Source organism: Thermochaetoides thermophila, assembly GCF_000221225.1.
Source record: "Thermochaetoides thermophila DSM 1495 unplaced genomic scaffold scf7180000011816, whole genome shotgun sequence".
NCBI classification, from domain to species: domain Eukaryota; kingdom Fungi; phylum Ascomycota; class Sordariomycetes; order Sordariales; family Chaetomiaceae; genus Thermochaetoides; species Thermochaetoides thermophila.
The window spans coordinates 2,291,081-2,314,702 of NW_006383032.1; the positions used below are offsets into that span (position 1 = coordinate 2,291,081).

The 23,622-nt window shown below is 53.5% G+C and overlaps 6 protein-coding genes across 6 annotated transcripts; 3 read left to right on the forward strand and 3 right to left on the reverse strand.

Annotated features, from left to right (window-relative positions):
* Window positions 1–379: 379 nt before the first annotated feature.
* Window positions 380–5,096, reverse strand: CTHT_0027060 (alkaline phosphatase-like protein; the record flags this gene model as incomplete). Its single annotated transcript, XM_006693101.1, has 6 exons — window positions 380–939; window positions 998–1,559; window positions 1,670–2,236; window positions 2,322–2,361; window positions 3,305–4,985; window positions 5,075–5,096. 6 exons carry the CDS (start codon window positions 5,094–5,096, stop codon window positions 380–382), a joined length of 3,432 nt encoding a protein of 1,143 aa, XP_006693164.1.
* Window positions 5,097–6,794: 1,698 nt separating this feature from the next.
* On the forward strand, window positions 6,795–8,228 carry CTHT_0027070 (uncharacterized protein; the record flags this gene model as incomplete). Its single annotated transcript, XM_006693102.1, has 2 exons — window positions 6,795–7,862; window positions 7,935–8,228. The coding sequence occupies 2 exons, from the start codon at window positions 6,795–6,797 to the stop codon at window positions 8,226–8,228; spliced, it is 1,362 nt and encodes a 453-aa protein (XP_006693165.1).
* Window positions 8,229–8,412: 184 nt separating this feature from the next.
* On the reverse strand, window positions 8,413–14,705 carry CTHT_0027080 (uncharacterized protein; the record flags this gene model as incomplete). Its single annotated transcript, XM_006693103.1, has 2 exons — window positions 8,413–8,928; window positions 8,988–14,705. The coding sequence occupies 2 exons, from the start codon at window positions 14,703–14,705 to the stop codon at window positions 8,413–8,415; spliced, it is 6,234 nt and encodes a 2,077-aa protein (XP_006693166.1).
* A 490-nt stretch (window positions 14,706–15,195) lies between these two features.
* CTHT_0027090 (uncharacterized protein) lies at window positions 15,196–16,160 on the forward strand (the record flags this gene model as incomplete). Its single annotated transcript, XM_006693104.1, has 2 exons — window positions 15,196–15,412; window positions 15,487–16,160. 2 exons carry the CDS (start codon window positions 15,196–15,198, stop codon window positions 16,158–16,160), a joined length of 891 nt encoding a protein of 296 aa, XP_006693167.1.
* A 332-nt stretch (window positions 16,161–16,492) lies between these two features.
* Window positions 16,493–16,833, reverse strand: CTHT_0027100 (uncharacterized protein; the record flags this gene model as incomplete). The annotated part of the gene is made up of 2 exons (XM_006693105.1): window positions 16,493–16,744; window positions 16,804–16,833. 2 exons carry the CDS (start codon window positions 16,831–16,833, stop codon window positions 16,493–16,495), a joined length of 282 nt encoding a protein of 93 aa, XP_006693168.1.
* A 4,710-nt stretch (window positions 16,834–21,543) lies between these two features.
* On the forward strand, window positions 21,544–22,169 carry CTHT_0027110 (uncharacterized protein; the record flags this gene model as incomplete). Its single annotated transcript, XM_006693106.1, has 3 exons — window positions 21,544–21,607; window positions 21,667–21,932; window positions 21,993–22,169. The coding sequence occupies 3 exons, from the start codon at window positions 21,544–21,546 to the stop codon at window positions 22,167–22,169; spliced, it is 507 nt and encodes a 168-aa protein (XP_006693169.1).
* Window positions 22,170–23,622: the final 1,453 nt, after the last annotated feature.

Consider the following 23,622-nt stretch of genomic DNA (forward strand, 5'->3'; position numbering starts at 1 on the left):
GCGGCCGTCCGACCCACCCTTCTGGGTAGGCCAAGTCACATCCAACTACCGAGTCAATATCACTATGAACATGTACTCTAAAATATCACGATGCCTTCTTCCAAGTACAGTTTTACCGGCACAAAAAGCGAGACGTCGGGTGCAAGCAAAAAAAAAAAATCATCAGAGTCCAAAGGAGCTCCACACCAGATGGTATGGAGACTATTGTTGACATGCCACTATCATGATCGGAATGCAATTACAAGCAAGCAAACCAAGCCAATGCCCGAGTTTACAGACCCATGTCAATGTCACAGGCTTCACACACGAACTACTAACGCCCAAGCATGCTCCTGATCCCAAACCGTAACCTAATCCTATCGCCCAAACCCGCTTACGCTCACAAGTCAATAACATTCTTAAGCCACTCGACAGGATGCCCACCCGTCACCTGTTTATCCTCCTTCTCCCACTCTTTGTCCATTACGGTAACCTCTTCTTCCTTCTCTTCAATTCCCATCTTCTCCCTTAACTCCTTCGTAATCTGATCCACATCCACACCTAGGTAATCAATCAAGAACTGGCCGATATCCGTGTTTTCCACATTTCCCCTGAGCTTCTCAACCGCGGGGCCACCAGACGAGTAGATGTTTACATCCACGGCGCTATGGCCGTGGGTACTCCACCCGACACGGGCGCGGGTGCTGACCATGCGAGCGAAGATGGATGGGGCAGCGAGGGGGTTCGAAGCAAGAGCGCTGAGCTCAGTTTCCAGGGCGTCGGTGATGCCAAGGTACTTGGTGACAAGGTGGGTGTTGATCCACGACATAAGAGATTCTTGGTCAGAGGGAGAGGCTAGGATGTGGTCGCGCAGGAGGAAGGAGAGGTACTCTGCGGAGGCGTTGGCACGGGCCAGGACTGAGGGATGCCAGTTGTAGACGGGGAGTTCGTCGGGGGCCTCTGTTATCAGGGGGTTAGCCAATATGTTCCATGGAGTTTCAATGGAGAAATTACATACGCCACGCAGTAGCCAGGCCTCCAGTCTCGTGGTCGCTCGTGGCAACCAGAATGCCCTCTGTGTCGGACTTCTCAAGGAAGTCCAGCACAAGTTTGAATGTTTTATCGTACTCCAAGACCTCCCTGACCTGAGCGGCAGGGTCATTGATATGGCCCGCATGATCGATCCTACTGCCCTCAATCATGAGGAAGAAGCCCTTATCACTGTCCTTAGTAGCCTCCTCAAGCGCTGTCAGTGCCGTGGCCGCCATCTCACTCAGGCTGGGATAGATATCGGTCATGTGACGACGGTCAATCTCGAAGGGAACGTCGGTCTGAGCGAACAGGCCGATCAGCGGAAGAGTCGCGTTCTTGCCCTGCGCGAGCTGGTCGAACGCGGCCCGGTCGCCGGCGTATGTCCACCCATGCCTTTTCTGGCCGATTGAAATGACATCAATACTATCCTGCCTGCAGCTGCCCTGTGTCTGGTTGCTGAGGAAATGGCAACGTCCGCCGCCCAGGATCACGTCGACTACACGACCCAGCACACCCTCGCCGATTTCGTGCAGAGCAATCTCGTCCTGCTGCAGGCGATAGTCAACATGGGCAGCGAAGCAGGCAGGGGTAGCATCTGTAACATCAGTCGTAACAACCAGGCCTGTCGCATACCCCGCCGCTTTGCAGCCTCAAGTACGGTTCCACAAGGCTTGTGGCCAGGCAGCATCGCGATGGCACCGTTGTAGCTCTTGCGGCCACAGGAGAAGGCTGTGGCGCCGGCGGCCGAGTCAGTTACCCAGCTATTGGTCGAGCGCGTGCGCGAAGTGCCCCAGAAGTGCTTGTCAAGTGTCAGCGTGTCGTCGTAGGGCAGTGAGGAAGTGTATTGCCGGAAGGATCGAGTCAGCGAGAGCGACGCAGGACCCATTCCGTCCGAGACCATGAAAATAAGATTGCGTTTTTGGCTCTTGGAACCATTCTTCTTGTAGGGCTCGCCGGCCGAGGGAGAGCCGGGTGCGAGGGGAGCTGAAGGTGTCGTCGAGTCCCGATGCTGGACAATCACGGCGAGGATGATGGCACCGGCAGTTGCAGCCAGCGCCCAGATGAAGAGGATCAGTTCGCGCATGACCAGACCGCGCGATCGAGGGGCAGGAGGGAGTGTCTGGCCGTGAAGGGCGGCATCTTCTTCTTCCGCACGGCGGGTCGAGTCTTCGGACGTGCGCGGCTGGGCGTCCGCCAGGAGCGGCGTACGCTCCGAGCTCGGGGACTGTAGTGTTGCACATGTGTGGTCAGTTTTGATGGCAATAGTCGGGGGCAGCTGTCCCAATAGGCTCATTGGAAGGCCTGCTCACCATCGCAGCCGATGACTTTGACTTTGCTAGCTCAGTAGGTCTGATTGAAGTCTTTGAGCCCGTCGGGCTGGGAAGTACTTTCAGCTTCACGGAGGACTGGTGGGACTGTCGGTTTTGGGACGAGTGTAGGGAGCAGGAGACTCGCGACTCGAGACTCGAGACGGCGCGCGTTGTGTGTTGAGCTATGTAGTAGGTAGGTAGGTCTCTGTGGCCGTCTGTGGCCTGTGAGAATCCGTCCGAAGTGTTGGGAAGTATAGGTTAAGTCCTTGACTCGTAAACCAGCGGTCGTGGTGAACCCTTAAGCTGCACCTTGCCTCCGATCCCTCAAGGCACCCAATCAGCGGCAGGGAAGATGCCACATGACGTCGTTTTTGGCCCCTTGTAGCAGGGAATACGTGGTGCTGGACTTGTGATAAGGCTGCTTGATAAGATAAGAAGTGGAGCCATCCATGATCAGACTTATATAAGTAGATATCTCAAAAGTGTGGCCTTACTCGCTCCTCTTCTCACGAGAAATACTTTGCTTTTCCTTTTGTATTTCTTTTCTTATCATCACAGAGTCTTGGTTTACCAAAGCGAGTGTTGTACCGAGGTTGAGATGAACGAGAGGCTGGTTAGTGCAAGGTCTACACTGGGACACGCGCTTGGTACCTACGCCACATAATAGGAAGGAGGGAACGAAGTCGGCGAGAGAACATAGGTAGCATATCTTGGTATCTATCTAAATCAAAACGCAGTTACTAAAAGTATAGAGCAACGAGTGGGAAAGCAGCTGTGGTATAACCATCCGGCGACCCAACCATCTAATGCCAGTGAACCCAAACCTTCAGAAAACCAGTCCGCCAAGCCTCCCATCTATATCGCAAACGCGCTCAAAAAGAGAAGCCAGGCAGTGATAAAAGATGTAGAGACGCAAGCTGAGAAAACACTAAGGGAAATTGGGAGATCAAGACCCATTCTTTACCCCCGAGTATCGCACGTACAGGCGATCCTTGAAATGCTCGTGCCTGATCCCGTTGGGCCTGGCCTTAGCAAATGCTTCAATGGCCTCCTTAGCGGTGAACCCGCACCGCTCGACGAGGTAGCAGGCAATCAGGAAGCCGGTGCGGTTGAAACCATAATGGCAGTGCACGCCGACCGCGTACCCGTCCTTCCAGCCCTCTATCTTAGCGCGCACCTTCTGCTCGGCGCGGATCTTATCAACAACATCGACGAAGCCACGGATCTCAGACTCGCTAGGCGGCACTTTGGACACGGTCGGGTACTTGTGGTAATGAATGCCGCCGGCCTCGAGGCCGCTCGGATCATAGACCGGGTTGTCGTGTGAGATGTCGACGATGTCCTTGATCACATTTCCCCAGCGCTGCACAAAGACACGCGGGCAGTGCTCATCGTCGACCTCACGGAGCGTCTTTATCGCCCGGAACACGCCGCCGATGGGTGCAGAGACGGGGGCAACGTTGCGCCACTTCTCCAGATTCTTCACGTCCCACTTGCCGTCCTTGCATAGGTACTGCAGCTGCCAGCCTAGGGAGAGCCTGCCAGTGACATGGGCGGACAGAAAGTCGGAGATAAGACCAGAGAGGATAGGTGCTGTGGCTGGACTGTACAGCAAGCCGTGGCCGGCTGGCTTGGGCAGCTTCGTGGTAACCACAACCTTTTTTGGGTGAGACGGCAATGGAGGGATACCGTTCGCCAGCCCGGTATCCTGTGTCTTTGCTTGCGCCTGTTCTTGTGGTTGCTCTTCGCTCTGTCCGACAAATTCGCTGGTCGACTCATCGCCCTCTGCAGAGGTGGTCGACTGCAAACGGCTGGCGATTTTATCGATCTCGGTCACAGGGGTAACCACATCGTCCTCGCCCCCTACCAAGAACACAGGCATGTCGAGGCCTGCCCATACATCCAGCGAGGGCATACCGCTCGGAGTCGCTCCAGCTCTTACGGACTTGGGCAGCGCGCCCCAGGCCATGCGCCGCCAGACAGCGGTCTTGCTCTGGTGATTGTACATGCATTGGAGGCGCTTCGACTCGGCGTCGGCATTGGCCCCAACGAAACGATGCACGCTGGGGCTTTCGAGCCCGCCGCGTCTGTCCCATGCTCGCCACAGGTCGAAAATGAAGCCAGGAATCCAGAGCAGTGCGCGCAAGACGGCCAACTGAATGGGGGTCAGCTGCATGGCGCTTGGGCAGATGCCCACAAGGCCGAGGACGTGTTTGTGTAACTCGGTCACAGGTTTTCTTGGATTGGCTAGCAAGGCAGCAAGAGAGGCGCCCATACTATGGCCGATCAGGATCACCCCTTGGCCTGCTGCCACCTCTCGGTGGTCTTCGATGACTGTTTCGAGAAGCTCGATCAGTGCATCGGTCGAATAGGACTCCCAGTCCTTGGGCTCAAAATCGGAGAGACCACAGCCCGGGAGGTCCACGGCGAGACACGAGGCTATCGGAGTGAGGCTGGTGAGCAGAGCATGAAACTGGGCGACAGATCCTCCAAGGCCATGAATGAAGACCAGGAGAGGGATAGGCGCTGGCGAGGTAGGTAGGCAATTTGCCTGCTGATGTCGCCGGTAGAAAACACGGAGTTTGGGGTAGGTAGCCTGCGTCGTGGTGTACGACTTTATCGTCGAAAACCGCTCAATGAGCGGTGGGTCGTTGGCTTTGGCATCTGGATATCACCACGAGCGGTCAGTCAGTCTGAGTGCTGTCTGTGTAACCGTGAGATGAGCCCGCTTGGCTCAAGTGACTCCCACGCACCATACTCGTCGGGGGAGGACATCCGCAGCAGATGTCAGAAGGACAATGAGAATCAGAACCCACGATCTCACGTCTGCAAAGTGTGAGCCCCAGACTACAACCGCGGTGATGGGGACGGGGATGGGAATGGATGAATGTGCAGAATGTGACAAACGAGTATGAGAGGTCAGGATCAGGACTGAGACTTGGGATATTGCGGGGAGGGAATAAGTAGGTATGAAGGCGGCAAAATTGGGAAGCAATTGGGTTGCGATGAAAGCTACGCGATCGTAAGATGTCATGACATGGGCAATCTCGAGCCGTGGTTACGGGAGATCCTCACCTAGCAGTAATGTGTAATGCGTTTGCTGGCCTGGATGATACTCAAAACGTCAGCCAGACCCTGGTGGACAGGCTTGCGCGATCCGTATGCGCGCTCTCAGTATTTGGCGACAGCGCTTGGAACTCGGAAGTAAATCTGAAAGAATCTCCTAGAAAAAAATTCCAAGGACGAAACTTCGATCTTCAATATCGTGTCGGGTAAGGATTGGGTTTGGGTCAGGGGATCGACAAAAGAGTCATTCGCGACTGTCTAGGAAGTAGCAGAGGCGAACGACGGCACGGGCTTCTCCTGGGAGGCCGAATCAAGCAAGCGCACGTTTTCCCAGCGCCCTCGAGGGGAAGACGTGCTCAGAAATTGGCAGAAACAGGGAATCTGACGGTTGGACGCAGGATACGAAGTCGGTGGGTGAGGTATATAGCACTCAAGAGCCTAGAGACTCTGGAAAGGTGTAAGTAATTATGGGTTTGTGTGACCAGGCTTTTTAACCTATCTCCAACGTCAGACACATTACGATGCGCAGCTGCAGGTCAACGGGCAGAGGCAAAAAGGGCTGGGCTTGCGCAATTCTCTCGCGGGAGGTCACTGGTCAAAGCTGCCCATCACCGAGCTCCATTGCCCAGCAGACGAGCAAAGACCAAAGCAGCAGGGATGGGCCAACGGCCAGCTTGCGCTGGCTGGTGTGGTCGAAAGCAGGATTCTGATTGGCCGGAAGGATTCTTACATACAGTATAGTAGCGCTTTTTGTACGGTGATCGATACTGCCCCTTTCGGAGCTGGGCAGCTGGCCCGATTCCGCATGTAATGAGCAGCAGCTGGACGCGACGGCGAAGAGAATGACGGCAGGGCGCACAATCTCGTCTCTCTTGCGGGAGCCAAATAAAAGGTGACGCGAGGAGATTCGGGGAACACAACGAAATACCGGCTCGGAGTGTCACATTGAGTCGGTGCCTCAGTGCTGGGCTTTTGACTATCCCAACCCGGTCTGCCGAACTGCCCAAAATTTCTCCTTAATACATACATGCAATATGGATGAGCTGAGTCATTCCTAGTTTCCGGATAAAAGCATAAGAAAGGCCCCTCATTTTGGCTGCCCCACCAACTATCAAGATTGCCGCGCCTGCCAAGCCGGCTGGATCCGCCAGCGGCCAGATGCGGGACATTGGACATTTGAACAACCAGCAGCGGGCGTTGCGCCTGAACCCGACCCGCGGTTCTGGATCCTACATCAGGTCCCTTGATTGAGTGGAACGCAGCTTTAGTCCTCGGGCAGGTGTCCCTCCATCCCACTCCTTTCATCCATCCACCAACCAAAACACCCGCTCTCCCTTCCCCGAATCTCGACGCACAACGGCATGTGAAGCACTGCGCGGCACGTACGCTGCCTTCTAAGCCCCGGCCATGGCAATAAGCCGCCTGACCTTCCTGTATCCGAACCTGTTCCGCGCAGGAAGAGGAAGAGGAAGAACAGGCCGCTGGACCGACGTCGCTGCTTCGCTGGAGGCCCCTTGGGGCCCCCTCGCGACACTAGCTACTCGAAGACCACGCCCAACGCCGCCGCACTTCTCACCATCTCCGTTTTGCTGCCATCATGTCGCTCCTTTCCAGGCATCGCACGAGAGGAGGCAGGCCTCCTTTCCCAAGCGCGCCGGCAAGGCCATAGAGCCCGAATCATTGCAGCCCAAACCCCCTCCTCCCCCTAAGCAAGCCCCAAGCGATGCTGCAAAGGATCAGCAAGGGACACATGACGTCCCCAAGGCGGCGAGCACAGCGAAAAGCACCGAGCAAAACCCCCTCTCTTCGACCTCTCCGCTCACTGCCGACTCCCCCGAGGTCATCGAGACCACTCCTCAGCAAGACATTGCCGCAATAGCTCAGGGCCCGAAAGGATCTCCTATGGACGAGATCCTTGACATGGGTCCTCCCCCCGACGGCAGCTCTGCGTCGTCAGTATCACAATCTTCGTCATCTTCAACCTCATCGTCTGAGTCTCCTGTCGACGACTCCACATACTACAACCCTGCAGGAACGAACAATCTCGTTCCCGTCCGCAAGCCACACTTGACGCCACGACCATACGTACACCACTTCGACTCCTACACCTTAGTTAAGCAGCTCACAGGGGGAGGCTTCACACAGGAACAGGCGATTATCGTAATGAAGGCGATCCGCGGGATCCTGGCCTCCAACCTGGACATGGCGCAGAGGGGACTGGTGTCCAAAGCGGATATGGAGAATGAGACCTACTTATTCCGGGCGGCCTGCAGTGAGCTGAGTGCCGAGGTACGCAACAACCGGCGGCTGGCCGACGAGCAGCTGCGACAGCAGCGCACCATGTTGCAGCACGAGGTCGACATCCTGGCCCAGCGCCTTAACCAAGAGCTGCAGACCCTCAACGACAGCGTGCGTGGCATGTTCAACGACCGGCGCATGGCAGTTCGCGAGGAGCAGAAGGCGATGGAGAGCAAGGTAACTTTTGCGACCGTGCTTTTCGGCTCTTGCTGGCCCCTCTGTTGTACTAACCCCTTATGACTCGACCAGATTCAACAAGTTAACTACAAAATCAGCGTTATGCTCAACAGTGATGCGAAATCCAACATTGAACAGCTGCGCTGGATCCTGATTCGCCGCTCGGTGCTGGGCATCATCTTCATGGCTGTCTCAGCCCTCTTCACGCTACGGTATGCCACCTACAGGCGGCACCAACGGCAGAAGGAGGCTGAGGACCATGCCCGGCAAGCCCGTGAGGCCCAGGAGCTAATGAAGAAGCATGATCTGGGCAGGCCCGATATTACAGCTGAGGGAGAAGTGTTCTCACCAGGTTTGAAACCATGATTGCAATCCATGGGTTGACTGCTGCATGGAGCCAACGAAAAGCTTATATATACCTCTTATCCTCTATATATACACATCCTGTTTAATATTCCAAACTCTATAGAACAACCATACATCCAGCAATGGGCCCTACTCCGATCCATCTCCCCCCAGGTCGCCGTGATGCCCCATGTTCCACTCTATCTCAACCCCCAAAGTCCATCTTAAGCGCAATAGTCGGCCTTTCCGGCACGTCTCTAGCCACATTCGCCCCAGAAGCAGCCTCAGCCTGTCTTCCAGCCCGAATAACCTCTTCCAAGAACGCCCTCTGCGCCTCTCCCATGCTTCCCACAACGCCACGGAAGGCTCCCTGGTGCGCCGACGCCAGCTCCAGTAGCCGCGCGCTCGTCTCGCGGTACACCTCCACAACATTGCTCTCCCCAATGCCATCGCTGTTCTTGCGCTCACCTGCAGCGCGGGCGAGCAAGGTGGGGAGGACGAGCGCCATGGCGAAGGGGGCACGCTCCGCAGACACGGTCGCGACGTAGGCCGTGAGGGTCTGCGCGACGAGGGAGCGAGCTGATTCGGGGTCTTCGGGGTCAGTGTTGGTCGCGAAAGCGATCATGCGAGGGATGAGGTAGCGTGCGATGGATTGATCGGCTGCGGTCGGAGACTGGGGTAAGAGCAGGGAGCGGGCACAGTTCGCTGCCATTTTGGCGGTCTGGATTGCCTATGTTAGCAACGCGCTGCTTTTGAGGAGAAGACGAGATAAAACCATACCATCCGGTCAGTCAAGCAGTCAAGAAGCTCGTCGAGAAATCGCTCAACAAGCGGTTCTGATGCAGGCAGGTAGTTGGGTCCGGCAGTGAACAGGATCGTGCATGCCAGAAGACAGTTCTTGACGCATGTGAGGGATGTGGGCTCCTCACGCTTCTGCGCATGAAGATAGATCGACAGGAACCTGCGCAAGCAACCCAGCAGTTGCACGTCGGTCTGGGGGACGCCTTGTTCCTCAGACCCTGCCTGTCGGGAGTTGGACATGCCCGTGATGAAGCGCTTAAAGGTCGGCAGGGTTTGTGGTACGATAACCTCCTGGCATGTTGGGTTGGCAAGGATCGTGGCAAAGATATGAATGATGCAGGCATAGAGATCGGCCCGGATGATGGAAGGGAAAACCTCGGCAGCGTCGACCAGAGCGTTGAGAGCCGTCTTGATGAGTACGATCGCCTCCTCGGTCGTGTGCTGGCGGACAGGCTGTGAGTTTTCACTAAGATTTGGAATCAGACCGGCCAGGACCAGGACAATGATACGAGTGAGCTCGAAAAGCTGCTCGATGTCTTCAGTAAGCTCGCCGGTCTCGGCGTCGCCATGCTTTCTAGCAGCCGGGTGAGCGAGACAGAGCGCCCTGGCAATCTCGACAATGACCGTCTGGACATCAAGACCTTCAGTCAGCACAAGGCGGTCAAGGAGGTCCATCGTCTCGGAGAAGACGGCCTCACGGTAAATCGCCTGGCCTGATACATGCGGGTGCAAGATTTTCTTAAGTGCATTGAGAATCTCGAGCGTCTGCTCCTGAGTCGCCAAACTCTCGTTTTGATCGGACTTCGTCGCAAGTGCCTCGAAGGCGATGCCAAACAGCACAAAGAAAAAAGCAACTGGTTCGTCACGGTAGTTTATATCAGCTCCCTTTGTGCTTCCATTGGCATTGGGTCCAGTGACCTCCTTCCCGTCAAGTGCATCAAATACGAACTCGCTATCCTGCTCGATGAGGCTGGCAATGGCATCGACGAGTTTGAGCCAGGAGTCCTGGTAGAACTTGAGTTGTGTCTCCCTGTTCAGGGCCGCATAGATCGTGTCCAGGCTACCCGACATGGATGGAGGGCCCAAGGTCATGGAAATGTCTGGTTCGAAACGCAACCGGGCAAATTCACGCAGTGACTCTAGCCATAACGGCGTCAGCTTGCCGATGTGTGGTTTGAGCACATCTTGGAGATACTTCTGCTCTGAGCTGGCAACCTGGAGTTCTGCCCATGCGCTGAATATGGCCATCTTGACCATGACCCGGGCGTTCGAACTCAATCCTTTCAGTTCGCCAATGCCAGCATTCTCATCCTCTGAAGCAAAGTTCTCCAGCGAGCCGACTAAAGTTTTGAGAATCCTGCCCATTCTGTCGACATCTGTGACAATGCCTGTCGCGATGAAAGTTGCGCAGACATTGACTGCTTCAGCGGCAAGTTCAGGCGAGGAATCGGCCGCAAACGCAGGTGTCAGCGCAGAGCTGATCTGGGCCTGGTACTGTTCAAGCAGCATGGCCTCTTCAAAATCGGGGTCCGGAGTATTGCCAAACATCTTTAAGACCGCGCCGATGATCTTTAGGCCCCAAATTCTTTGCTCAATCACGCCTGCGGTAGATGCCGAGAAAGCCATCCTGACGACATCGGCAATCTTGGTCTGCAAGGCCATCTGAGCCTGTGAGTCGCCGTGGGTAGCAACATCTTTGTTGACAAGCATAAAGATGTCGTTCAGGCAGTCCATCACAAAAGTGGAAACCTGCCATCTCAACGGTTCAACCTCAGAACGATGCGGGGTGTCCTTTTCGTCCTTGGCGCCGCTGGACGCAGCAGCAAAGCCGGCCACTTCCTCGTCGCGGAGGTCGATCGCCCCGGAGCTGGCTTGATTCGTTTTAACGACCTCCTTTACCGCTTCCTTTGGTCTAGTCATCTTTAGCACATGCTGGAAGCGTGCCAGCCACTCAGCTGTGTTGGTAAGGCAAGTAGACCGCATCCAATTCCGGATTGTGTTGCGCATGCCGTCGTGGCTAGGATCGGAGTCGAGAACCAGCCAGAGCTGCTCCTCAAAACCCTTGTCTGCTGCCTGTATCACATCGTAAGGGTTCCGCTTCATCAAATTGTGTAGACCATCAACAGCAACATCCCGCAAAATGATGTGCTCTGAGCTCAGGAATCGCTGAAGGGTCTTCACATACTCGACGAAGTGCACGAAACCCGGAGCATAGAGGGAAAGGTGCTCCAGACAGATAAGGCTGGCTTTTTGCACCTCAGTGTCCTCCTCTTGTTGGAAGTATCCAACGAGAGTGAAGATGAGCTCTCGTGACTTTGTAGAGTCTTGGAGATCTGGCCCCAGGACATTGATCAGGGAGTCCACACAGCGAGCTATTGCGGCAGAAGTTGACGACTCAACCTCCACGTTCATTGTGGCAGGTAATGCCACTTCGGGATTATGAGTCTCGGAGAAGTAAAGATTGGCCAGCATCCCAAGCGTTGCCGAGACGTAGTTCGCAAAGCTCAGCCCGGCAGCGTCAGCAACCCGTGCAATAGCTTCGAGAGCCCAATAGTGGACAGTGGGATGAGGATCATTGCAAAGCGACATGAGAATGTTGAGAATGGTCTTCATATGGAACGTAGCTGCCATGCTGCCAATCTTGGCCTGGATGGTCCCCAAAGCCATAGCACAGCCTGCCCTTGCACTGGGCTCGCGATTAACCACGATTGTGTCGACAAGGTATTTGATTTCTTGGTTTGTGAAGGCATTTCCGCAAGTGCTGCAGAGCCGAGCGAGAGCTTCGTAGGCGATGCTGCGAACGTAGGGGTCCCGGTCCAGGACAAAGTCACGGAGCAACTCCTGGATGAGCTTCTCAACAGCTGCATTGGTCACATCGCCCGGAGGGGACTTGGTTTCCTTCACAGCCACCCGCAGGATGGATAGAAGAGCCGTGGCGACATTGACGTTGATGGCAGCCTTACGGCCAAGATCGCGCTGTAGTGATCCAGCTGCCATAAACGTTGTGACCTGCTCCAGCACACTCTCCTGGACTTTGGGCGGCGTGAGAGGGAAGACAAAAGCAAACAGCTGAATTGCCAGATTAACTACCTCGGTAGCGGCGGGATCAGGAAGACTGGGAATATTTCCGTTATCGACATAGAGGATGGACGCATCGTGCTCGAGGGTACCGCAGATCGGTGAAAGCAGCAAACGTGAGATTTCCTCTTCGGGCTCCTCTTTGCCAGAAACTGAGCGGTCACCATTGCCTTCATGCTGCCCTGGAAGTGGCCTAACATTAAAACCCCGAACTAACCCTGTTACTCCGAACCCAGAATTGTCCCCAATGTCCCAAATGGACTCAAAGGTGCCGGCGGAGTTTGCGATTGAAGTGCTCAGAGAACTCGGTGTATAGTTGTCAGGGTCTGCAAATAGTGAAATGGCCAATGTCAGGAGATTAGACTGCAGGAGTGCCTCAGTGCCACCAGGGGGGCTGATATTAATAAGTTTGGTGTAGCATTGCAGAACTCTGCGTTGCACCATGACCTCCAGGTCCTGAAGCTGCAAGGACGGCGTCAAACGCTCGTTGATATCGTCTGCAGTTTTCTTGGACGGGAGCGTTTTCAAAAAGGCGGTTGTGTTCTGCAACATGGTAGCTATCCGTTTGCAGACGTCAACCGTCAGGAGACGGCTATTGTATTCCAGGAAGGCCAGGATTGAGCTCAGAGCGCACTCCCGAACATGCGTCAGAAAAGAAGCGTTCAGATAGTTCCTATGGATGGAGCTGTCCTTTGCGAGGACTTTGGGAAGAGCATTTTTCCAGAGGAGAAGGAGCTGTGACAGATGAATCTTAACAAAATTCGGCCCTAGTGACATGAGGCCACCGATCAGGATCCAAGCAACCTGAATCTGAGTACTCGCCACGCGCAGTTCGGAGCTCCCGCTAGACTTGAGCAAATTGGTGGACATGCTCAGCACCCTGCTGTTGATATCTACCGACCCATAGAGTGGCCGGTGAGGGCTTGCGCTAAGGCCGGCAGCGAGACCATGGGCAAGTCCGATACACCGTCGGGGAGAACTTCGACCCGTTCCAAGCTGACCCAACTCTCGGCTGAGGCTGTTCATGCAAATCGAAAGACAAGGTAGAAGCTGCTGGGGACACGCCAGCACAAATGTCTTAAGACACGCCGAGGCATACACCTGAACCGTATAGCTTGGGTGCTGGAGAACCTGCAAGAGGCCATCGCGACAAGCATCAGCAAAGTTGTTGGTAGCCGAACCGAGGGTTTTGATCAAGGATGATAGGGCACCAAGGGCCACGACCAGCGTTTGCTTGCTAGGCTCAGGCTTTTCCTTGAGTACCTGCGGGTAGTTCTTGAGCACATCGTTGATCAGGGCCTTTGCCGCATTAATCTGGCCTGACTCTCCCAGGATCCTCTTGCCAATGATATCGTGAACAATGATCTCGACCATCCGCCGAGAAATCAACAAACGGTAGCGGTTATTTGCAATGTTGCTATGACTCAAGATCTCCACGGTTAGGTGCTCAACGATGCGTGTGTAATTGGCCTCAATCGTCCGCTCTCCCAGCATACGGAACATACTTCCATAGCAAACAGCGATGGCTGCCCGAGACCTGTTGGTGGTAGACATGCGCACATATTGTGTCGATAGGGTCTTGAGCATGTCGACCAGCGGCAAGGTCAAGATTTGGGACTTTTTGCCAGGAGCAGGACTTCCTGGGCGCGAAGGAAGGTCTTCGTCATCTTGCAACGAACCTGCCTGCACCGACTGTCGCTTTGCCGCCTTGGATTTCGATCGCTTGAGCATGGCCACAGGCGCTTCGATTACGGGGGATTCTGAATATACTCGTACCAATGCTTCTGCGAAGCAGTCCGCGGCTGCCGAACGCACTTGCGAGGAGGGCGAGTCGAAGACCTTAAAGACGCAAGTTTGTAGTTTATCGAAGTCATGGGATGTCTGGAAGTAAGGGGTAGCATGTACGAGCCATCGCAAGCAACGGCATGCTGCAATAATAACCAACGACCCCTTGTCGCTGGTAGCATAGCTCCGTCCTTGCTTCCAAATGTCCCTGGCGATGCTTTCGTCTAGGCTAGGGCCCAGCATCTTGACCATCTTGCCAAGCGCCGTGAAAATAGATGCACGGAGACCAGCATTACTGGAGGAAGACTTGAGGAGCTTCAACAATGCTGAGGAGGCGAGCTGGTGCAGGTTGATAGCGCTGTCGCCGGCGGCAGCATAAACATCACCCAAGCAAGTCACAGCGGCGTGCCGTATCCGGCTCTCACTTTCGCTCTTCGGCTTGCCGCTCGAGATGATATTAGCCAAGTCATTAACCGTCTCGAAGAGTAGTTTGCGATCGCCATTGCCAAATATGTGCGCCAGGCATCTTCCCAACGTGTTCCGTATGACCCGCGTCGGGGCTGGGGACGGAAGGTTGATGAGCTTGAAGATTTCCTTCTTGAGGTAGAACTGCTGCGCCGTGCAGTCATCCGGTTCAAGGCTAAGAACATGTTTGCTCAGGGTCGATACAAAGTTCAGGAGTACCAGTTCCTGCTGCTCTGTCGGTAGGCCCTGGAGCTGGTTGACGTCGAACTCCGGGTGGGATGTCGCCGCAGCAGCGGCTGCTGTGGAGGTACGTGGGGTCCCGCCATTTGCAGCGGCGCTGGACTCTTCGGTGCCGGCCGTCGAGTCCATTGAATCGAAAGTGATGCTATCGTTGTCTTGCAGGACGTATCGACGCTTTGTCGCTTGTCGCTGGACACTGTCTGTAGGCGGCGTATCTGTTGTTTAAGGGGAAGTCCAAGGTTTGGTTCACGATCAGAAGGGGCGCCACCTCGTCCAGCGGGCCGTAGCGGTTCATCGTGTGCTTCGATGTTTGGGGTGCGCCAGCCAATGACCGTTCGATGATGGAGCCCCACGTCGATCAAGCTATGACCAATCCTGCCGCTCAACCCCCGCAGCCTTCTCACGATTGTCTTGGCCGTCGGGATCCACAAAATTAAACCTTCGCCGAGCCTCGTCGAGGCTTTTGTCCGTCACCCCGGCCGTGGAGCAGCTGCAATGGAGGATTGGGGACAGCTACCTGCTTCATCTCGATTCTTTCATCCCATTCGTTTGTCTTTTGTTTGCGGATATTTCCCTTAAATGTCTTTAAGCTCGTAAACAGCTAATATCGTCTATCGCAATGGCTTCCTTTGCGCGCGCCCTCGTTCCCCTGGCCAGGCCAGCACCGCCGTCGCGGTCGGTCTGCGCCCGGTGCCGCCGTACTTTCGTTTCCAGCCCAACACTCCAGGCCGGCCACAACAAATGGAGCAAGATTCGCCATGACAAGGCTGTCAACGATGCTAAGAAGAATGCCACCCGCAATCTGTTCGCCAAAAACATCACCCTCTACTCAAAGCGTACGCCGTCTTCCGTCTGCCCCGCTTCATCAGGCTCGTGAAGGACTTACACGCTTCTTGTTCCTTGTAAAAAGTCTATGGCCCCGACCCCAACTTCAACCCCCAGCTAGCCACAGCTATTGCCGCTGCCAAGAAGGCTGGCGTCCCCAAGGACAGAATTGAGGCTGCTATCGCCCGTGGTCAGGGCAAGTCATCCGAAGGCAAAGCACTGGAGAGCTTGACTTTCGAGGCTGTAATGCCCCCATCTCTCGCCTTAATCGTGGAGGTGGAAACTGAGAGCAAGCTCTATGTGCTGCAGGAGCTGAACTCTATGGTCAAGAAGAGGAATGGCTCTGCGAGCGCTTCCAAGTTCTTTTTCACCCGCCGTGGGCGTGTGGTTTTTGAGAAGAACGACAAGGGTATCGATGTCGACCAAATTATGGACGATGCGATCGAGGCCGGTGCGGAGGATCTCGGGAACGATGAAGATGGCAATATTGTTGTTTGGACAGAACCTACGGAGACGATGCACCTCTGCAAGACCATTGCGTCGAAGTTTGGCCTGAAGGTCCTCGAGTCCGACATTATCTGGCAGCCAAACGAGGACACGATGGCTAAGCTGGATGCATCCGAAGCCCAGGTCGAGTTTAGGAAGTTGCTCAGGGACATCAGATCCCTCCCCGATGTTCAGGCTATCTATTCAAACGTGACGAGGGGGGCCATCAGCGATGAAGAGTGGGACAAGATAGAGGAATATCTCGACTCATAGCTGGCTTCTCCCTATAATAAGCTGTGGATGAACTGTTATATGTATAAGCATATATTGTACATGTATCAATATTTAGATGTAGAGACCGGCCCTTATAGACATGTATTTGTACACTGCGAGTACAAGCCATGACGCGTACCGTCCTGGTCGTCGATGGCGTCGAGGAGACGAGAGTGTTTCACAAAAAAAATTCCTTAACGCCAGTCAACCGTGTATCATTCCCACTCCCTCAACCTTTAGCTCTTAATAATCACCCCTAAAACGATCGACGATCGCATGCCGCTAGTTTGAAACCGAGACTGGTCTAGAACCGCTCTAGGAAGATTTCCACCCTAGTTGTCATCCGCCTGCTGTTGTTGCGGCTGCTGTGCAGCGGCTCTTGCCTCGGCCTCGAGCCGCTTCTCGCGAAGATACAGCCTTCTGGCGCGTAACCTCTCAAGCTCTGCCTTGATCTCGTCGCGATCGGTCGGGACCTTGTTGGCATTCTCCGGCTTGGGCCAGAAATTGGTGACCGCGAAGCGCTCGTCAAGATTCGTGCCAAAATAGTACATGATCCCGATAGGGAACATGACATAGAGGCCGAACTAGAGGCATGACACAGTCAGAGCTTCTCCGTTAAAGCTTAGCCTTGTTGCGTACATACTTTGAAGACCTCGAGATTAAGCCCGCCCATGTTGACTGATGCGACTGAAAGGTGTTCGTCGAGCAGACCAAGGGGTGGGAAGACTGTTGACCTTTCAAGCTTCAATTGATTGGAGAGCGAACGGGATGTTATCCAGTGCACGGCGTGGTCCAAGGCCAAATTTCTCGGGAGAGGCGGAGGTGGGGCCTGCCGATTACCGACCTGGATCACGGTATATGCGGGTACCGGCTGGCAAGCTACGGGAGCCAGAGCTGGGCTGTTATGGCAGGGCGGCACCCCGATATGGTGACCGAGAGATCACCGTCCGCATGTCACAACACTGTGGGCCCACATCTCTGGTCTAATAGGTACACTCCTGGAGTACTGGAGTAACTGGAATGCATCATTGTCATGACCAAGGGCTCGATCTGGAAGAGTGGGTCCCACGCAGCCAACCAAGAGCAACAGATGTTGTGACCAAACCCAAGAAGCGTTCCTCAATGCCAAGAGGCATTGATCCTCAGCACCCAAGGATATTATTGATCCTCAACAGTCTATGCCACTGCGGAGGGGAGAGCAAAGGAAGCCACAAAGATATATAAGACGTAGATAGATCCCAGGTAGGACTATCCGGTCGAAAAAGTTCTCCAGTCAGCGATACAAATAGTCGTGTACTCAAGTGGTGACCACAGCTCTCATTCCAACTGTGTGAGAGCCCTTATCTCTCAGGTCCAGCGGCCTGGTACCTCGTAAACCCATCTCAGGAGGCCTGTCTGGATGGTCACAACTTTGAAACAATTCTTCACAATATCTTGAAGAAATTTCACCTACTTTCATCGAGTTACGTAAGGGTATAATTGTTGGGCTGTCATCGAATTTGTGAGCTGGGAGAGATAAGAGGTTATATTCTATTTATTATTTTGCGGGGCCACAGTTCTGTGATATTCCAGACGGTGACCTCTTCGGCCACCATACCATGATGGCCCGATCTAACTCTGCCTTCTTACCGTTATAATCATACTCAACACAGATTGCTGCCCGAATTCACGGTTTGTTTGGGAAGTTGCGTTCATTCAGTACTACGCAAAAATCAGATTGCCTCCCTATAGACATCACCGTTTTATCTGCCCTTCACACCGGAGCAGCTTTTCGTAACGCGCCAAATAGCAAGACCTCTCCTCCCAATAACTCTAGAAAGGGTATTCCAAACGCCATCTTCAGCAAAATTTAAGTCATCCAGATTCAGATGTTGCCGATACCTCCAAACTTCGTGAAAACGTAGCCCGTTCACACCTTTGTTTGGAAGGTAGCGGTCCAACCACGTCGCCGACAAAGGCGCCACCAGGTACGTGCCGTTCTTCTCCTTCAGGTACTCTAAGTTTCTCCTATCCGCTGGTGTATCACATGTAGCAATCTTTTCCAGCTCCTGGAGAAGCAGTTCGCCTTTCATTCCCATGACATCCTGCGTGCGCAGCACCTCGTTTTTTCCGTTCAACAACCAGATGGGGGGCATGTAGGTCTTCCACCAGATCGCGTTCGTGGCATCTGGCTGTTTGCTCATAAAAACCTGGGCCGGAATGATCCCCCCTTGATGGTACATACCCATAAGTGTCCCAAGCACAGCGTTAAAGAGTATCCATGCTGTCACCCAAAAGCGCAACACTTTCTCGCCGCGGGGCAACCTGACTGATGAGAGAATTAGGGGGACCGTAGGTAGCAGGAACCGAGCCTCTTGGTGTTGTGACAAAGAAAGCACCACGATTCCAGATATCGCGGACCAGAGTCGTAGCGTCAACTTTGGTCGTAGGAAGAGAAGAAGGACTGCGGGGCCCAGGAGCTGTGGCAGGTTGACGAGGATGTGCTGGTACCAGGGGTGTAGACCATGTTTGGCCAAATTTTCTGGATCAATGTTGTACAGAACGTTGTTTAAGGGCGTCAGAACTGGCTTCCGCAAAACGTCAAACCAGGTAATAGCATGAGGCGTGTAGAACGCAGTGTCGAGAGCGACTGCAAGTGCAGTCGTAAAGAGCCCAGTTGCTGCAATAACGGCAAACGACAGGGGGCTACTATTGGTTAGCATGAATGCTTAGCGAAGAAGAGCTGACTGTTCCATACTTTTTCCAGTAATAAGGGAGGAGCCGCAGTCCAGGGATCAGAAGGAAAGCTGGAAACGTTATCCTGTTGAAGACGCCGAAAACAGAAACTATCCCAAGCACCGCAGAAGCAAGATACGAGCGTTCCTGCTGCAGCCAGTTAGCAATATTCTTGTTCACTAACACTTGAAATGACTTTGTGGACACTTACCTGACTCGCGACAACTCGCTCGATCAAAACCAAGCTCCATGCCACAACCAGGGTCTCTATCGAGTTCGAAAAGGTATGGGTTTGGTATGTCCATGTGACGTAGGAAGACGCTACTAAAAGGACTGCAATGCGCCTCTGGCGCTGCGGCTGGACCAGCTCATGAATCGCCCAATCCTCCAGCACAAACCCCACGATAAACATAAGCACCCGCAGCGCCCAGAAGACCGCGATGGGGGGCACTTCGCCGTCACTACCCCACAACCATCGCAGCAACAACATCGGCAGCCCGTAAACCGGCCATAGCGGAAACACGCTCCGAATCGGGTGGTCGCTTGTGAATTCCCAGGTCCTCCGGACAGGATAATTGAAGATCTCTCCTATGCGATCACTCTCGTCAGAAAGCTTCCACTGATACCCTGAGTCGGACCGCACGACAGCTGGCGAAGTCCGGGGTGCGCATCATCAATGGGAAGGTTTTCAGTATTCGAGTCGCCAAAGCGCGCTCTGAGAGATGCGCCCCGGATGAAGAACAGGAAACATGGGATCGGTAACATACCAGCAATCACTTCTGGTCCCTGGAAGTTCTCATCGGGATGCAGATAGCTCGGCGAGAGAGCGAACCACAACCGAACTAGAATCAGGCAGAGATATATTCTCCTCCACATTTTAGAATTTTAAATGTCTGCTCCGTTAGCAAGTTCATACTGCCACAAGCCCGAAGCATCCGTATGTTGGTTTGGAGCGCTCTGAAGGGCTCTCCGAGTTGCTTGGTCACTCAAGCACTCAGGGGCAACACCGAGGCGAAAGCGTGGTTGAAAACTTGCACAGCAAACGGCCAGCGCCCAGGGGGACGTATGTCATGATCAGAAAAGTGGGTTCATGCGGTAAAAGAAGAAAATGGAACAAGAATGGGTGGGAAATCTCCTGGAGCAAATCTCAGGACTGTTGGAGAGGTGCCGCGATGGCAGTGGCCGACGTGTTTGTTCTACAGTCGACCTCCTTGTTCGCGACAGGGTCCAGCTGCTTGACAGCTTGCATTGGCTCTGTTGCTAAAATGAGCCGATCCCCACATCTTTTGTGCATGTAATTTACTGCGGGGTATGGCTTGTAACGTAACAAGATGACAATAGGGAGAAGTTTTGGTTGGGCATTTTAATGACCAGCTTGGTCGTCTGGTCTGGTCATCTCCCATCCATCTCGACCCTACCAAGTCACATTCGGAAGATGGAAGTGCTAGAAACATAATCAATGCCTTGTATACCTTTATCTGACCGACGGTTTATGCTGTTAATAGGTATGTGCAAGAAATTCGTCATTGGGCAAGAGTGAGAATGATGCTAGTCTGAGGTATTAGGCACGCTGCAGGTAGTTCCTATGTGATTACTACCCGTGATAGTCTGTATTCATTCGAAATTACACAGCGGGGAATGAAATCGTCAGCTCCAGGCTGGTGGGAGTTGGGTCGCCATGCTGAAGTCGGTGACCTGCTAGTGTGGCATGAGGAGCATCGGAACTGCGAAGAACTACCCAAGATTGAGTGCAAGATTTTTGGAAATATGTAACCCTGCCTACCTGTAGCTCCCATGACTTTCGAATCCTGGTTTTATAGAGTCATGTAGTCATCTAGATATTTGCAGAACCAGTGATTTTCCGCAGCTACTCCTTCACCAAGCTCACCCTTGTGATTCCAAGCCCTACTTTCTCGGGCCTGTCCTCAAGGTCAGCCCAATAATGGCCGGCGCTCGGTGTACCACCTGTTTTGGGTGGAGGCCTTCCATACACGCACAAGTCTGAAGCTAGAAAGCCCGCCTGCCCAGCTTGGTCCATGCAAGGATGGTCATTGCCTATTAGCGGCCCAATGCCAGCTGTCCACAGCTGATAACGACCGGCAAAACAGCTCCATAGACCCATCTTCAAGTAGTATGTGCACCTTGGCTCGTGCACCTTTGAGGCGACTGCCTGCCGCTCCTAACCAGGCTGAAGCACTCCGCTGTGAGGCAGCAACAGACCTGTGCCAGGCAGCGCAGGTGCTAAAGAACGGTCACGATCCATACCAACAAAAGAAACAGGAGTTCAAGCATCATTTAGGGTCTTCTGTCATCTCATATAAATCCAAGCCGTGTCGCTGTTCGATCTACACACCGTCCCAACTATCTTTTGATACAAAATTCTGAAGTGGCAAACTTGTTGGAAGGTGCCATTCCACTACTTATTCGTAAGCTCCTCCCCACCAGCTGATGACGGCGCCTCAAACTTTCCCCGCTGCCTTCATCATATTGGCTGTCCAGTGACATTCCGTGAAGCGCCAGTGCCTCGTGCATTTATTCTCACCAGCGACCTGACAACGTGAAGACAGACTTTACCATCTACAAACACATCCAGCCATTATTCTAGGACGCTGCCGTTTCCTAAACATCCAGGTTATTCACCGATTTACCGATCTTCCTTAATTAAAAAATGGCCGACAAAAGCACCCAGAAGGTTATCCTTCTCAGCAACGAAAACTCCCAAATCGAAGTCGGTATGCTCTCTCCTCTACCCGCCCTTCGGTGCTTGACTGTGACTAATCCAGGACTCCAGATCGCGTCGTTGCCGAGCGGTCGATGCTTATCAAAAACTTGATTGAAGACCTTGGTGATGATGCCGTCATGGGAACACCAATTCCAATCCCCAACGTCAATGATCCGGTTTTGCGCAAAGTCATCGAGTGGTGTGAGCATCATCGCAACGATGCTCCCCAAACTGCCGATGATGACAATGACAGTCGGAAAAAGACCACCGACATCGATGAATGGGATCAGAAATTCATGCAGGTAGATCAAGAAATGCTGTTCGAGATCATTTTGGTGCGTCTTTCCCTTTATGTTACAATTGCTACCGACAGTAGTTAATATTCTCCACTCAAGGCTGCCAATTACCTCGATATCAAGCCTCTCCTTGATGTTGGTTGCAAGACTGTTGCGAACATGATCAAGGGAAAGTCTCCTGAGGAGATCCGCAAGACTTTTAATATCACCAACGATTTCACGCCTGAAGAAGAGGAGCAGATCCGTCGTGAGAATGAGTGGGCGGAAGATCGTTAAGGACAATCTATTTTGAATCCCTTCAACCGGGAATAGCAGACAGCTTTGGTGAGCATGTCTGGTACCTGATACCCACATGACCTCCACCCGTCATCACGTCATGGTGTTCTTCAGGCGTTTACGGGGGTTTCATGATTGATTCTGCACTGATTTTATACTATCACGGATCACGATTGAGGTTTCTCCGAAGCCAGTTAGCCGTCAAGGATGAGGGACGGTTACGGTTTGAAACGTCAAGCGAGGACCAAGTTTGTTGAGCCTGGGAGTGGAGCAGGTCAGACACAAACTTCAGTGTTGACCTACCGCAAAGTTGTTTTCGAGGATCTGGCCATGTGAGCCCTAGCTTCAGCCCCGATAGTAATGGTGATACCTCAGTCTGATTGCCAGCCTACCATGCTCCTAATACTTGACCAGCAGACACAGCATCTTGGATGAGTGTACTTTTAGAAAGTTTTCCAAGCAGCAAGCCAAACAGTAGCCTGAAAAACTGTTCATTGTAATGTCAGGAGCCAAACTGCGGCGGCGCAGTCCTCAGCTCGCACCAGTTTAGTATCCAGCAACCAGTGATAGCGTGCCCTCCGCTCCTGAAAACCGCCCCTATTTCCCTTGTTCTCCCTTCTTTAAGATGTTGCAGATCACTTCGACCTAGGTGTGGAATGTTATTGGTTTGACCGCAAGCTCCCTGCGAGCCACAGGTTGGAAAGCTACACATCTGATGCGTCAAACATGAGCTTCACAGGAGAATGAGTTAGTAACAATTAGGCGCAAAGACATCAAATGCCTTCTCTCATTCCATTTTCCCCGGACCCTAAATACCATGGCATACTCCGTTAATGTGTGAACGAGTTCCCCTCTTGATTTTCCAGCCAAGTGAGAATGAGATGCCCAGCCCGAAAGAAGTCCGGAAAATCATTGTCCTACTCCTCCGCCTTACACCTCCATCTCACTATACACCTATTCCCGTCTTCCTTACTTGGACCGAAGATACTTGTCCTGCCGTCCAAGATAATCTGGCCCCGCCTTTTCCTTCATGGTATGAAACGGCGACCAGGGAAGGGAAGGATACGACTAGATATTCTTGACTGAGAGATGGACCGCCGAGGCCAAGAGTAGTAGGAATAGCCATGGGAAGATCGAGATTCGCTCGTGGGGTCGAATGAGGAGGAAAGAGAATGAGTATTTAGAGGCCGAGGCGGGTCTTGCGCCAATGCCTCCGCTTGGCATTGTACCTGTTTTCATGCGTATTAGCATTCTACACATTGCATGCGACTCGGACGTGAACATTGGGTGCCCAGGGGGAGTTCTGTGGAGCGTCGAGAGCTTTCGATCTCATCGAGGCCGTCATGACTTCATACCTAATGGTGTTGCCGGTGCGGAGCCGGATCCATTGAGGAATGGGCCGGTTCTGCTTCTGGGCCTTGGCCAGCTTCTGCTTGATACGGAAAGTCTTGTG